Below are 17,226 nucleotides of genomic sequence, written 5' to 3' on the forward strand. Positions count from 1 at the left end.
TCTGTTGCCAGGGGTTGCTCCAGATTACACTTAAGTGTCGGATTGCTGAGACCAGCAGAGAACGTTCCAGTTTATACAGTAGATAAATTGTATATTTGAAAAGGCCGGATGAATATTTCTGTTTGTATGTTGGTATATCACCGGATGGGTGGTGGGGATGCGTGGGTGGCTATCTGGTATGATGGCTTCATTCCTCGTGGAGGTGTGGGTTCACAGGGAGAGAAAGTGGATGCAATGTGGAAAGGGATGGGAAGGGTGAGGTAGACTTCAATAAGGGGGAAATTTCTGACAAGTTGGAACCTTCTAGAGAGCAAAAGGGGAAATAGGTTCAAGCTGTCTAGCAATGTAGTTATTTTAGAGATGAGATGGGTGTGCTTAAAAATTATATCCTTTAATACCAAGGGCTTGAATTCCCCAGTCAAAAAGATGGCTATTATTTCTGGAAGCTGTGAATTTAAGGGTAAATAATCTTTTGTCAACAAACCCACTTAAATAAACGTAAAAAAACATTGTTATGGGCAAAATCTTTCCCTCAGCTGAGGGAAAGATTATCTACTGTATATTGCGGGGTGGGCATTCTGTTCTCTAAGCAGTTGGTGGTAGATGTAAAGGCGGTACTAAGAGACTCAGGGCAGGTTTATAATGGCAAAAGAACTGATGGATGATAATCTCTTCATGCTGGTAAGCATATATGCCCCAAATAGTGAGCAAGGCCATTTTCTGGATCAACTATCGACACAGCTGGCTTAGTGAGTGGAAGGGCCACCTTGTATTAGGAAGTGACTTCAATCTTACCTGATATCCATATTTAGACAATATGGGTGGTGGAGCCATGGGCACAGGTAAATGCAAGGTTTCCCTAAAAAATCTGATGACAAGTTGGGGACCTGTAGAGATTGCAGAATCCCACTAATCATTACACATTTTTCTCAAAGTCTCATTCATCCTATTCCAGACTGAACTATTTTCTAATTGATAAAACATTGGTACAGCAAACAGTAGAGGTGGATATAGGAGATATTACTTATCGGACCATGCCCCAATTTGGCTGACCATAGCAACAAAGTTTAATAGTAAGGTCACAAATTACTGGTGGCTGAATGATAGTTTATTGGGGGACAAAGAGTATAACAAAGCTCTTATGGAAGAGATATGCGAGTGTGAAGACAAGATGGCGGCATAGATCAGGCCGCATTGCTCTGCTGCTCTGCACCTTGTTTCTTTGCTTATTATTTCTTTTGTCAATATGCCCTCCAAACATAAGGAAAAGGTACGAGTCTTCCCTTTGGACTCCTTACTTTTATTGGGGCAACAGATTATTACTAGCTTTATGACCCCTTCAGCAGTTCTCCAGGGAGCCGAGGACTCTGATGTGATTCAAGGCGTGGGAGAGCCTCGAATTCTTGCAAAAGAAGCATCCCTGAGCCCTGATCTTTGACTGGGTCTGGGATTGACCTACCCTTCACTAAAGGAAAGGAAATTATCAGGTAAATAGTAATTTCTCCTTCCTTAGCGTTCGGATAGGTCAATCCCAACGAGTGGGATGTACAATGCTAATCCCAAAAAGGGCGGGAGTCTGCCAGTGGCTCAGTCAAAACCACCCACGCAAAAGCAGCATCCTTCCTAGCCCTAACATCCAAGCCATAATGCTTGGAGAAGGTGTGCAAAGATGACCATGTCACCACTCTGAAAGTTTCAGCAGCCAATAACAAAGCTCCGCTCATGATACCCCCTGAGCCCTCGTGGAATGCGGTCTAATCTGCTTTGGTAAGGTAACCTCAGCAGCCACATTGGCTGCTGTAATGACCTCTTTAACCCAGGGGGCACTCGCTCGCATTGTGGGACTACCTGCTTACCTCTACTATGGAGCACAAACAGGAAATCAGACTTCCGAACAGTCTTAGTCACCTCCAAGTAGCTCAGTAAATGACACTTGACATCCAAGGAATGCAAAAGGCAGTACTCAGCTTCCTCTCTGTCCCTGTCCAAAGCAGGCAGAGAAATGGACTGATTCAAATGGAAGTCTAAAACCACTTTGGGCAAAAAGGAAGGCACAGTCCAAAGCTGAACCGCACCCGAAGTCATACGGAGAAAAGGCTCACAGCAGGAAAGAGCCTGCAGCTCAGAGACCCAATGAGCCAAACAGAGTGCTACCAGAAAAACTGTCTTCAAAGTAAGCAGCCGCAAGGAAAGAATACGCAATGGTCAAAAAGGCTAACCTGCCAAGAACTCGAGGACCAAGTAAGATCCCACAAAGGCACTGGAAGCTGCAACGGACGATGAAGATATTTAATTCCCCGCAAGAAACGGGACACGTCTGGATAAGAAGACAAGGGCCCTCCATTGATTCTTGCCTTGTAACAAATCAGAGCTACAACTTGAACCATCAAGGTATTAAGAGCCAAACCCTTAAGCAAGCCATCCTGTAAAAATTCAAAAATCAAAACTAATATCCACCTTGAGCGGTTGACTACCTCACTCAGAACACCAGGCCTCAAAGACCCTCCAAACTCTAAAGTAAGCTAGAGAAGTAGAAAATTTTGGGGCCTGAAGAAGAGTGGAAATTATAGAAGGCAAATAACCATGCTTCAACAGCCAAGCCCTCTCAATGTCCAAACTGTAAGACAGAACAGACTCGGATCCTCATGCAGAGACTTCTAGTGGGCAGTTCCCTCCAGTTACTATCTCGGGCATATCCTCGTGTATGTCGTGCCCTGACATAACAGATCCGTCTGAGATGGTAACTGGAAGTGACTGCCCACCAGAAGTCTCTGGAGATCGGTGTATCACAGCCTTTAAAGCCCAATCCGGAGCCACTAAAAGGACGATGTTGGTTTAGTTGCTATCTTCTGTACTAGCCTGCCTATCAAAAGCCAAGATGGAACGTATACATGTGGCCACTCCTGAACAAGAGCGTCTGTGCCCATCGCTCTTGAGTTCCACCTGCAACTGAAGAAGCATGGAATTTTTATGTTGTTGAAGTTCACCCAGTGATTCACCAGGAGCTAAAAGTCCTCGTCCGCCAGCTCCCATTCTCCTGGGTCCAAGCTTCTCCTGCTGAGGAAATAGGCTCTGATCTTATTCTTTCCAGCAATGTGAGAGGTGGATACAGTTAGGAGATGCTGCTCCACCCATACCATGAGCTCATCTATCTCCTCCGACACCTGATGACTCCTAGCTCCACCATCATGATTGATGTAAGCCACCGTTGTCGCACTGTCGGACATTAGCCAGACCGTCCAAGCCTCTAGCCGCTCAGTGAAATGCAGGCACACCAACTGAACTGCTTGTGCCTCCAATCTGTTGATGTTCCACTACCACTCCCCTTGCACCACCAATTACGGACAGTGAGCCCCCAGCCCCGGAGGCTTGCATCTGTTGCGAGTACACCAATCCGGCATTATCAAGGAAATGCCCTTCCTGAGATGGTCCGCGTGTAGCCATCAATTTAACTGGGATTTCACCTCTAACAGAAGAAGCAGCATCACAGCATAGTTCTGCGACTACGAACTCCAATGATGAACAAGGCGCGCTCAAGAGGGTCATATGTGCCCTTGCCCAGGGAACCACTTCTAATGTGGCAGCTATCAACCCCAGAAGCTGTAGATAAGACCATACAGTCAGACGAAGAGTTCTGCAGGGATCTGACTCGCAGCATCAACGAGTGGATCTGAGACTCCGGCAAAAATACTCTGCCCTGCCTAGTATCGAATCAAACCCAGAGATACTCCAGGGTCTGAGATGGCTGCAAATTGCTCTGCCAAATTTACCACCCAGCCTAGTTCCTGTAGCAAGGAAACCATCTTCTGGGAAATGCAAAGACTATCTTCCAATGTCTTGGCTCGAATCTATCAGTTGTCTAAATAGGTGTGAACTAGAATGCCCTCTTTGCGAAGGGCCACCGCTACCATCATCACGACCTTGGAAAAGGTCATGGGCACAGTGGCTAGTCCGAAAGACAAGGCCTGAAACTGGTAATGACAATCCAGGATGGCAAATTGGAGGAAGCACTGAGGTTCCTGCCAGATGGGCATATGCAGATATGCCTCCGTCAGATCCAGGGGTAGTCAGATGTGAGGTAGTCCCCTGCTTGAACCGCCATTATGACAGAGCGCCCCATTTTCATCCTGAAATGCTTGACTCGCAGATGTTGGTTGATACCCTTGAGATCCAGTACGGGCTGAAATGACCCTTCCTTCTTGGCACGACAAAATGGAATGGGGAAACAGCACTTTCAGAATCAACAACCGTTGTAATGTTGTTTCCACGTCTACCCTCTTCAGAGAGGAGTTGCATGGAGAGACCATGAAAGCATCCAGAGGAATGTGAAGAAATTCTAGAGCACGGCAGTTCCGAACCACTTCAAGAACCCATTGATCTGAAATAATCGGGACCCACTTGCGATAAAACCAGGATAGATGACCACCTATCTCCCGCATCACCAGAGGAGCCCGCAAACCTTAATTGGGTCCACCTCCGGAGCACGTATCCTTTAAAGCAGTGGGCCTCAACCTTTTTCCCATCGTGACATACCTGACAGACCACGCTCACATCTGACACACTGCTCATTATAATTCATGGCGGAAATAAAAAATAAAGGCCCAGTATTATTTTTATTGTTAAGAATGACACAAAGGAAAGATATGTACTCTGTGTGAACAGAAATTGCATAAACATCCCATACCAAAATAGCGCCAATTTCCATCACTCAAACTTACAAGGCAAAACTGAAAATATTACACCAGGCCGTAAAACTCCAATACTCCTCCTATTAGGAAAATGGACCAAGTCAGGCTGCTATAAAGTCCTACACAGAAACTAGCAGAATACTTCACCTCAGTCACACATTCAGATCCTCACCTAACATTTACACACATGCTGTCTTTTCACACATACACACACAGGCTTTCGATCACACACTTACATACATACATGCTATGTCTTTTACTCACACATAGACTCTCATTCACACACAAACATGCTCTCTCTCTTTCTCTCACTTACACACAGGCTCTCAAACACATACTCTCTCACCTACACAGGCTCTCAGTCACACACAAACACACATGCTCTTAACCATGATCTCTCTCACTTACACATACAGGTTCTCAGTCATACACTTACATTCATGCTCTCTCTCTCACACACAAATGATCTCAATCACACACACACTCTCTTTTACACAAACAGGTTTTCAATCACACTCTTACACATACAAGCTCTCAGTCACTCACTTGCATACATGCTGTCTCTCTCACACACACAGCGAATCATGCTTGCTTGCTCAGTCTCTCTCCCCCCACCTAACTAGCGGCAGCAGAAACCTCCTCCACTTCCAGTCCTTACGGCCTCGAGAAAGGACTCCCATCGGCCGTGGGGGCTGACATTGCTCTTCTTGTGCTCTGTGCCACGCTGCTCATTCTTAAGGCCACGTATTTCTTCTTCGGGACACACTGCTAGCACTAGCATGGTCTCTTCTTCCTGCGCGTGCAGCCACTGCATTCCACTTCCTCTTCCGGTCCACGGGGGGGGGGGCGGAAAGAAGAGACCATGCTGGTGCCGCTGACTCCAGCGCTCCCTGCTGCTTTCTGCCTGGGCTATCAGCATTTTAAGCCCAGGCGGAGGATGAATTCCTATTTCGCTGGGGCAGGGGGAGCTCTGGGTCAGCGGGAAACCTGGAAGTGTAGCGACACACTGGTTGAGAACCGCTGCTTTAGAGGACCTCGGAGGCGAAAGGAAAGATCTGCAGAAAGGACAGGATCTCTGGGAAGAACCTCCCCTATAAGGCCAAAAACGCCAGTAGTTTCGAGAGCAGCCACTCGCCTGAGAAATCAAAAAAACTGGCTTTGTATCCTCCAGCAGACGCGGAACTTGACTCTCCCCACATTTACTTGCCATTTTTTTCCAATTCACTGCCAAACAAAAGCGAGCCCTTGAAGGGCGGTTTAGTCAGACTGGACTTTGAAATAGCATCTGCGGACCAGTTGCGCAGCCACAGCTGTCACCTGGTCGCAATAACTGATGCAGCTCCTCTGGCGGCTGTGTGTTCAGAGTCACAGCCCTCATCAGCCAAGAAGGCAGCCCCCAGTTCTACCATAGGCCTTAAATCAGACCAAACGCCAACAGATTCTTGACAAGTCGCATGGCAGCCTGATCTACCAAAGCCCAACAAGAAGCAATTTGCAAATTCATTGTCATTGCCTCAAAGGCTTGCTTCAGGATAGCCTCAATCCTTTTATCCTGCGCATCCTTCAGAGCCGGACCTCCCTTTACCGGGATGGTGGGACGTTTCGTGACAGAACACACCAAGGCATCCAGCTTAGGGAAACGCAACTGCTCTCTGGCCTGCGGATCAAAGGGGTATAAACCTGCTAAGATGTGTCCTGCTTTAAAAAACAAATTCTGGAGCATTCCATTCCAGATCAATCAACTCCTGGATTGCATCCAAAAGGGGGAAGAAACAAGAAGCCTTGCGCAGGGTGACCAAACTAGGATCCTCCTTCTGCGTCCCCAAGGAAACAGGCCCAGCAACTCCGAGGGTCTTCAGGGTCTGAGATATCAGGCCCAGCAACACGTCGCTCCGAAAGAAATGCAGAAGAGTTTTATATGACTCCAAATCTGGGGGAAATATCCCTTTCCTCACCATCATCATCAGTATCATCCTGATCACCCTGCATTCGAGCTCTGTCAGAATGCACTGCGCTATGGCGTTTGACCATGGAGACAGGCAGAGGAACACTCGGAGCGCCTGAACCTACCTTTGTAGGAACTGCTGCTTCAGCAGACTGGTCTTGTAGAAATGTCTGCAATCCCTGGAAGAATTCCATCCAGGAAAAAGGAGGCCAGGTCCATTCCAGGTCCCATAGGCCCAAACCTGATGTCCTGGAGCTATTAGCTGGCCCTACTATAAGCATATAAATAAGTGAATACTGTACTGTGAAGGTCTCCCCAGAGGTGCTCTCTCTACTCAACTCCTCTCCCTCTCCCAGAAATAGCTGAAATGTGATTAGCAATCTTTTTAATGCAAATTGCGTTATGGCCGTTTCGGGCATATCGCACAGCTTAGCGCCAGAAAAAAAGGTGTAGTTATTTCCAGCATTAAAAATCATACAATAGCATGCGTTATGCTATCGCACGGTGCGATATTGCCCCTCGTTGTAATTAATCCCGCCCAAACCGCTCCCCAATTCCACACCTTCTAAAAATGTGCATTTGCGCCATGCAGAAATCATATTATCGCCTGCATTAACACCATAATGCATTTTGAAGAATGACCCTGTGAGTTTGTACCCGAGGCAACAGAGGGTAAAGTGACTTGTTCAAGGTTACAAGCAGCAGCAGTGGGATTTGAACCCTGGTTTTCTTTTTCATAGCCCACTGCTCTAACCATTAAGCTCCTTTCTTATCTATCTGTGCCTTCCCCAGTAGTTTACAAACACAGCAAATAACGGAGCAACAGTTGAGTTTTGCTATTTCAAAGGTAAAAATATAAGTGTAAAAACATATTCCAGGTTCAGATGCCAACTGTCATATGTTACTGCTATTTAATGCACATATGCTCATGAAATGTTCCGAAAGAAACAAATGTTTTGTCTTTCACATTTAAAAAGTCAACTTTCAGTTCTGCTGTACTATATATATTTCACTGGCTCACAATCCATGTCAGTGGAATAGGATCACGGACGCTGCTTTTCCAATGAGAGAAATTCACTGATGCTGAATGTGCATCAGAGGTTTCTAATGTGATCCCATAGTGCTGTTTGACAAATCCCAAACTTTCATTTTGTAGTCAGTTTATGTGAAAGAGCTTAGCAAATGGTGCTATTAAAACTCTAATAAAACACCTGAATGGCAACCTTCTTCTAAATGTTGCCATATATATATAGTGCTACCTACATTACTGGAAAAAAATATATATATATAGTGCTACCTACATTACTGATATGTACATATATATATAGTGCTACCTACATTACTGATATGTACATATATATATAGTGCTACCTTCATTACTGATATGTACATATATATATAGTGCTACCTACATTACTGATATCTACATATATATATAGTGCTACCTTCATTACTGGTATCTACATATATATATAGTGCTACCTACATTACTGATATCTACATATATATATTGTGCTACCTACATTACTGATATCTACATATATATATAGTGCTACCTACATTACTGGTATCTACATATATATATAGTGCTACCTTCATTACTGATATCTACATATATATATATAGTGCTACCTACATTACTGATATCTACATATATATATATAGTGCTACCTTCATTACTGATATCTACATATATATATAGTGCTACCTACATTACTGATATCTACATATATATATAGTGCTACCTTCATTACTGATATCTACATATATATATATAGTGCTACCTACATTACTGATATCTACATATATATATAGTGCTACCTTCATTACTGATATCTACATATATATATATATAGTGCTACCTACATTACTGATATCTACATATATATATAGTGCTACCTACATTACTGATATCTACATATATATATAGTGCTACCTACATTACTGATATCTACATATATATATAGTGCTACCTTCATTACTGATATCTACATATATATATATAGTGCTACCTACATTACTGATATCTACATATATATATAGTGCTACCTTCATTACTGATATCTACATATATATATATAGTGCTACCTACATTACTGATATCTACATATATATATAGTGCTACCTACATTACTGATATCTACATATATATATAGTGCTACCTACATTACTGATATCTACATATATATATAGTGCTACCTACATTACTGATATCTACATATATATATATAGTGCTACCTACATTACTGATATCTACATATATATATAGTGCTACCTTCATTACTGATATCTACATATATATATATATATATAGTGCTACCTACATTACTGGTATCTACATATATATATAGTGCTACCTACATTACTGATATCTACATATATATATATATAGTGCTACCTTCATTACTGGTATCTACATATATATATAGTGCTACCTTCATTACTGATATCTACATATATATATATATATATAGTGCTACCTACATTACTGATATCTACATATATATATATAGTGCTACCTACATTACTGGTATCTACATATATATATAGTGCTACCTACATTACTGATATCTACATTACCTCCTGAGCAGATGAATTCCAGCTTCACTTTGTTCCAGCACTACGAGCACTCCACTACCTAAAGCAGCAAAACAGAACACAGAGCATATGAGTCTGACATGTAATGAATTATATAATGTACACATCAAGCGAGAGAGAGGCAAACTACCACAAAATATACAAGAAAAGGCAGAAAGCGTTAGGTAAAAGGTCGGCACAGACCTACAGTAAGTGTCATCATGGTTAAAAAAAAAAAAATACCACAATATTAAAATAGGAAATTTGATTTAATGTGATGTTGGAACACTAACAAAAATCAAAGAACCGGTTGTAAAAGAATATTAAAATTGAAGTCCAGATGTTGCTGTGTTTCCAACACAAATGCCTGCTTCAGGGGTATTAAAAAAAAAAAAAAAAGCTGTTCAAAAATATAAAAGTTAAATATAGAAATATAGAAACATCGAAATGATGGCAGAAAAGGTCCAAATGGTCCATCCAGTCTGCCCAGCAAGCTTATGGTAGTAATTAAGGTGCCATACAAGTCACCTTTATAATTATCAGTTTCCCAGACCATCAAATTCAGGGCCCTTGTTGGTTGCTATCTGAGTCCAATTCCCCGTTACCTCTTGCCACTGAAGCAGAGAGCAATGTTGGAGTTACATCACAAGTATAAGGCTTATTGGTTAAGGGTGGTAACCACCCCATCAGAAAGTTACCCCCATGCTTGTTTTCCCAAACTGTACAATTTAATGCCCTTGTTGGTTGCTGTCTGAATCTAATTCACTTTTTCCCCCCTGCCGTTGAAGCAGAGGGCAATGATGGAGTTCAATCAACAGCATAAAGGCTTATTGGTTAAGAGTAGTAACCGCCACAATAGCAAGTTACCTCCACGTATGCTTTTCTTCATTCCCATCCTTTAGCCTTAAAGGGATCCACAGTGTTTATCCCATGCCCCTTTGAAATCTTTTACTGTTTTTGTTTTCACCACCTCCTTCAGAAAGGCAGTCCAGGCATCCACCACCCTCTCTGTGAAGAACTATTTCCTGTCATTGATTCTGAATCATCCTCCCTGGAGTTTCATTCCATGACCTCTAGTTCTACTGATTTCTTTCCAACAGAAAAGGTTTGTCAATTGTGCATCATTAAAACCTTTCAGATATCTGAAGGTCTGTATCATATCTCCCCTGCACCTCCTCTTCTCCAAGATATACATATTTAGGTCCTTCAACCTCTCTTCATAAGTCATTTGATGGAGACCACCCATCCATTTTGGTCGCCCTTCTCTGGACTGCCTCCATCCTGTCTCTATCCCTTTTGAAATGCGGTCTCCAGAACTGAACACAGTACTCCAGATGGGGGGGGGGGGTTATCAAAATTACATATATATGTAGAATTATGCCTTCAAGGGGCAATGTGTATTATCTGTAAAGATCTATACTGGATATTGATCAATCCTGGTGAAAACCTGCAAGTGCAGAATCCAGCTTATAAACCTTGAGTGGCCCGGGAAGTTTATTTATTATTCCTCGATCTATCTAAAATCCTGGGCAAGTTACAGTCTACATACATAAAAACATTGCATATACAAATTATCCACTACAAGCAAACAACAACAGTAATTCCTACTGCCAGTCTGTCTATTCTTACCATTTCTGAAAGTCCACACTTAAACAGCCTTAAATGTGGTCTACCATTAATTTCTTAACATTGAGGCTTGTAATGTAGCAATTGTTTCCGACAAAAAGAAGCTGCCTTTTAAGTTTTTTTTTCCCTGAAGTATTTTATATCCAATTCTTCGCTTAAGGCCTCTGGCAAAACATTCCACATCTTTGCTCTGTTAAGGAGCATGTTCTAGCTCTCATAGCACACAACTGAATAGCCCTTAATGAGGGAATTTCAAGCAAATATTTCCCCTGTGAGTGTAGTGGTTGACTGGGAATATAGATTTTCAATAATGTACTAATGCTATAAGGGCCTCTTGAATTCAATACTTTGAAAATCAGTGGAAGGAGTTTAAACTTCACCCTCCAAATGACAGGTAGCTAATGTAACCTATAGAGTATGAGGGAGATTTTGACTTTAAACTGTTGTAATGCAGTTTGTATCAGCTTACCTAGCTCAACCCTCCGAACTCTCTAAGTGGTGCAAAATGCCACAGCAAGGGTATTGTTATGGGCCCGAAGAAATGAGCATATAATCAAAGTCTGCAGTACTGTTCAAAAGTGATCTGAGCTCAAAAAAGGTTTTAGCCACTATAAATCCATAGTTTAAAGAAAGTACTTCTAATCACTGTATTTACCTGCTTGAGGGATAATATGGTATCAAAAATTACCCCCAGATTGGATAGACAGTGTGTTTTTGTGGCTGCCCGGCTGAACATGAAAAGGTGCATCCAGTCCTACAAATCTTGAGAGGTAACCTGCTCTGTGTACTATGTGCTGAAGGCAGTGGGATATAAAAGCGAACAAACAGAATATTTCGGTCTTACTGAAACGTAATCATAGTTTAGAAACATAGAAACCTGATGGCAGGCTAAAAAAAGACCACACGGCCTATCTAGCCTGCCCATCCACACGTGAGCTTGTTTGCTGATAACCATCTCTGTAATATGGCAATACATCCTGCTATTTCTTTAAGCGTCAATTGAATTTTTCTTTTTTTTTTTTTACTGGAATGACAAACTGAATATTGTCAGCAAAACTTGGTCAGATGACCTCCAGATCTGCCATATGCCCTGCAGATAATTCTTAAATAGGCATAGAGTTCCTTCCAACGTTCAAGAGTTCACAGTTCCCCTGTGGTCAATTCTATGCCACATACATGTCCCGGCAAAATGCATTTGGCAAGTCTTTACAGGCTGTGCTGAAATTAACGCAAAACTATTGTGTAAAATCTGTTGGAATGGGGTGTAACCCGCTCCTCTACAGAAAGAATGCACTTTGCAGTTTTTCACAATGTCCTGTTCTTTGATTTTTGTTAGTATTCAAACACACCACCATATTCAGTTTTAGTTCTCATTTTAATAGTTATGTATATATATATATATATATTTTATTATTGTATGCTTTTACCAAACTTCTTGCGACACTATACTGTTTCATTAATTATAATTTAAAACATAGGGCTTGCACTATCCTAGCATGCAGATGTGCTTTGCTATTCCTTCAACTGTTTTTTCCAAGTTTCATGTCCACTTGCTTGGTGCATATTGCACTTTGCTATTTTGCATCTGTCAGTGCACTGAATGATGCCATCCCAGTCATTACTTAACAGGCAATTCAAAGACTCAGCTATGTTGAAATGTCTCTTCCCCGAAGCATGGAGGGACCCCCTTCGGTTTTAAAAACTGATCTGACGCATGCTGACACAAAGCAAAGCAGAGCAAGGTCAACATCAAAAGGCGGTAAAGTGAGAACACTTTTACAAGGGTATCGGTCTTGTGGTACTCCCATTACATAATCACAGGATTAACAAGATTAACAAGATGTTCTGCTCAAAACTAAAGAGCCTACATTACGGGACATGGATATGCATGAATGCAAAAAAAAAAATTCACCCATCAGAATCCTCATATCATCGCTGATGATGTCAAAATATGGTGTGGCTAAAACACCAAATTAAAAAGGTTATTAGGGAACCCCAGACATAAGCCTTCACTTCTATCAGAAGTATCCTAAAAAAATATGGTAACTTGAGAATTCAGAATCTTCAGTGGCATCGAAGCCCTACACCCACCCACAAGCTGACTGTGACATGAGCGACTTATTACAGAATAAAGTGAGCTGTCTGTAAAGCAAACAAATTTGCAGATGCTTTCACTGTAAACATAAGCCTTTCACGAAAAAACTACTGCGATCTGAATCACTCATATTGTTATGCAGAAAGTTTCACTCTTAAAACGATTTAGAAACCTTTGAGCCCAGTGTACTAGTTTTCAATATGAAATGTGGACCAGACCTACCAATATGAAACAGGTATGATTCTTAAAGGATGGTCAACCTTTTATGACAGAAACTGTGCAGATGCAAAATGTCTCTGTGAGTGGATTCCGCGAGTGTGTTTTTGGGAATAACATATATGTATGTGCGCGCCTGTTTGGGTGCGTGTATGTGAACCTGCGCCCGTACGAGTGCCTGTGCACTTGTGTGAGTTTACATGCATGCCTGTGCACATCTATGTGTATGTTCCTGTATGTGAGAGAGTGAGACACAGAGCATATTAGGGAACATTAACTGGCGTTGCTCTGGTTATCTGGTCAATAACAGCCTGGGCGTGCAACTGCCTGCACATGTTTGCAACAGTGCTTTACAAACAGAGCTTACTGTCTTTGCACATTGCACCTTCCACTGTTCCAAGCACCAGCTGGTGGCCACAGACAGACATGACAGTGTAAATGACACAACCAACCAAGTGACACAAGCCTTTCATATATGTATATAAATAATATAAATGAATTCAAGAATTCATGGAACAGCAACTTGTGCATCTATTAATTACAATTAGTGATATGCAACAAGTTAATACATATTATTCAGTTGCTTGAAAATCTTAAAATGAAGACATCTTTATACCGACAATAGTCTTTACAAAGGAGAATAACACTGATCTTTGTGGCAACAGTGAAAAAGTGATATGAGGCTTGACAAGTTCATTCAATATTAGAAAATAAAACATCTCCACCAGCCAATAAGCAGCAATTATTAGATAGTAGAAATCTACTAAATTCTGCTGCATATACAATGGCTTACAAAAATTAAAAGTAACATTTAAAGCAGTTTAAATGTAATTTTAATTTTGTTTCAGGATATATTTGTAATTTGTGTTTATTATATTGTTCCTTGTTCTTTGGTCTATAGGGTACTTGAACATGTAATAACTCAAAAAATAACAGTAATAGCCCCTTTGAGTATGCTGACAAGCACCCTTGCCTTGTCTTCAACACAGGGAATCTAACTTTAGGTATTAGGCTTTCAAATAGTGTCATCAGTGACCAGCCAGAGATTGGTTTTGGATTTATAATAGGCATCGAGGGATTCTTGCAGTTGAGTAAAGCCAGAGCACCTACTGTATTTAATTTGCTATGAATTGTATTATGTAGTGTTTTGGGGTTTTTTTTATATTATGCACCGTACTTTGTAATTCACTTAGAGGAATCCTTACGGTTGAAAGAGTGGCAAGGAAGGGGGGGGGGGGGGAGGTAAAAACTTGAAAGAAATCAACCCATAAAAGGATTTGCCAGTAGACATGGAATCATGGGTATACAGAAAAAGTGGAAGCAAAACTATTTGTTTATCATTTCAGAAGTGAATGTGGCACAAAAATGTAGTCACATGCTAAGAAAAAAAAAGAGACTATTCTAGGGCAGGTTTGTGTGTTATTAAATAGGCTGATTAAGGGCACTAAGAGTTTCTAATGTAATCAAGGATCAAAAGCTACTGAATGCTATTTCAGATCAAGATTCTTTTGACAACGTCAAGGGCAGGGAATGAAGATCAAGGACGGAACAAGAGCTGCTACTGTATGCAGTCAAGCACAAATGGGTAACCAGAGTGGACCAGTGGCTCATATTTGCAGACATCTGCTGTGTGTTTATGTGTCGTCCGTGTTTAGCTTACTCATGAAGTTTAACATTTCCCTATTCTCCATTTCTGCAGTCTCTGTCTAGTTTCCCCTTCCACCTCTGGAAATGCACAAGTGGCTCTACTGTAACTGAATTATCCACAAGGTTGCGTGCTCTGCAGTGCAGCTACTGTTGCTGTCCCCAGACGCCCGCCCCGGTACACAATCTTCCGTCACCTGCGATGCCGTAGTTCTGGGACGCTGCGCACGCCAACAACGCGGGGCAGTAGGGCGAGAACTCCACGGCGTACCCGTGCCGTCCCGCGGGAAGCCGAAACACCCGCGCGCCCCCGCGAGCCTCGCCCATATCCACAGCGCCTGCTTCCGGCCCAGGGTTACCAAGCAGACGGGTTTTCCCGCCAACTTGGTATGCTTTTTAAAATTAGAAGCGCTTTTATACCCCTACAACACCGAGTTATCGCCGCTAAATATGCCTTCCCTCCCTCCTTCCATATGCAGCTCTATAGACTATTGGACAACTGGGAGACCACTACGCATGCGCATCAACATGGCGATGTCATTTAGTTCCCACGAGCTAGAGTCTGTCGTAATATACTTGCTACTTCCGGTTCCGCGGTGACGAAATTTGCGCATGCTCTTTGCGGTCTGGTAAATTTCTATGACAGATACAGGGCGTTGCAGTCTGTATGGGCTATGGAAAACAAGTAAAGTTTGTGATTGGGAACAGCGTTAGGCTCAGAAAACGTAACTGGAAGGTTGTAAGAAATATTTAACCATCTTTATTCGAAACAGTAGTATATTTTATTTCATGATTAGCTTGGATGTCTGACCAGTATTTATCCCACAGTGGGATTCAGAAAGAAGTCAAAGAGCAAGATGTGTTTTTCCCAGCCTCACCCGAGGGAGTTTCTTTTAGAAGTGAATCTCCCAGTGCACTCCCTACCTGAGGGTCCTTCTCCTTTTTTACAAAGAGATAGGTTGTAAGCCTGATACCCCTTTGGGGAGAAGGGTCTCTTTACAGAGGACCTGTGAGCCTATTCTAAACCCCTAGGTAGGTAAGCATCAGTTATGGATTATGCTGTGAGGGCAGAAAAGATATGAAAAACAGTGTGAGGAGGATTTTGGATCTCCTGCCCCACTGGTATTTCAGCACAGGGGTAAGAGCCTAATCCCACTCACTTTTCTTTAAGAGAAGTCCCCTACTATAGAACAACTAAACTAAAGGAAGGCAGAACAAGATCAGGAGATCTCATCTGGACTTCCACCCAAGGGACCAGGACAAGCTGAGTGTCCTTGATGAAGATGTGTAAAGGTAGGATTTTTCAGTACAGCTGGGGATACCACCAATAGGATTCCCACACAGCCACTGGGAAAGTTATGCACATTGACAGTCACCATGGGGTCTACGCAGAGGTCTGGATTCAGGACAGCTACCTACAACCACAATTTTGGCTAGATCAATAATCTTCTGTGGGGTTTCCCGGGTCCCCTCAGTATCAAATGACAGGGAGAGAGGATCAGCTTGATGGTTCCTGTCTGCTGGCTGATACCATAGCTCAAAGTTGAATCGATTGAAAAACAAAGACCAGCAGGCTTGCCTGGGGTTTAACCTCTGAGCTTGTGCTAAGTGTTCAAGGTTCTTATGATCTGTATAAATGGTCACTTGGTGCTTGACCCCCTCCTCCAGCAAATGTCGCCATTCTTCTAAGGCTAGCTTGACTGCTAGCAGTTCACTATCACTGATGATATAATTCCTATCTGCCAGAGAGAATTTCCTTGAAAAATAGGAACAAGTCTCGAGAGTTCCATTAGAGTTATACTGTAGGAGGACACTGCTTGCTCCGAGGATAGAGGTATCTACCTCCAGAATAAAAGATGTGGATGATGTAATCATGTGTCAAAGGTGAACTCCTACTTTAACTGTTCAAAGGCCTGAATTGCATCCGATGTCTGATTCCTGGTATTTGAACCCTTTCTTGTGAGGGCTGTGAGTAGGGCTGCCAAGGTGGAATACTGAGGCCTTGTAAAGGAGTTTATAGGAAAATTCCCTCAGACTACGTTAAGGGACCGGGCACAGCTGTCTCACCTGGTCCTTCTTAATATCCAGACCCACAGGGAATCCTGGGTGAAGGGAGGAGCCCTTCACCAGGACCTAGAAGGTTTGGGGGGTTCCCGGGGAGCAGGCAGAGACCCACCATATGCTCAGCCCTGTTATGTGTAAGGACTGTTTATTACCTGAAACTAAGGTGAGCTGCATTGTTTCTTTGAGTTTACTTTTTCACTGTAAATAAAGTGCACCCAAGGAACAGCTAGAATCTGCCTCCTTATTTCTCTGGCTGTTCCCAAGCCTCTATTGCCTAAGTTACCGCAGATCTACAGGCCAGGACCACTCTAAGATGGCTTTTAATTTCTCTGGGTCCATCAGAAGGCCTTGACATGAGACACTATACCCCA

At 42.5% G+C, this 17,226-nt stretch overlaps 1 protein-coding gene across 3 annotated transcripts in view; it reads right to left on the minus strand.

Moving 5' to 3' along the window:
• The window catches only part of PEX7 (peroxisomal biogenesis factor 7), a 255,387-nt gene extending 240,095 nt beyond the window's left edge, over window positions 1-15,292 (minus strand). For all 3 annotated transcript variants that reach the window (XR_003855754.1, XR_003855753.1, XM_029596492.1), the window contains exons 1-2: window positions 14,989-15,292; window positions 9,214-9,271 (exon numbers count right to left, since the gene is read on the minus strand). Coding sequence is in view for 1 of the 3 variants with exons in the window: in XM_029596492.1 (XP_029452352.1) it covers window positions 9,214-9,271; window positions 14,989-15,118 (188 nt within the window). In the remaining 2 variants the exon portion in view is untranslated. The remainder of the gene's footprint in view (window positions 1-9,213; window positions 9,272-14,988) is intronic.
• Between the last annotated feature and the right edge of the window lie 1,934 nt (window positions 15,293-17,226).

The sequence above is a fragment of the Rhinatrema bivittatum genome, chromosome 3 (assembly GCF_901001135.1).
Source record: "Rhinatrema bivittatum chromosome 3, aRhiBiv1.1, whole genome shotgun sequence".
In the NCBI taxonomy this organism is placed as follows: Eukaryota; Metazoa; Chordata; class Amphibia; order Gymnophiona; family Rhinatrematidae; genus Rhinatrema; species Rhinatrema bivittatum.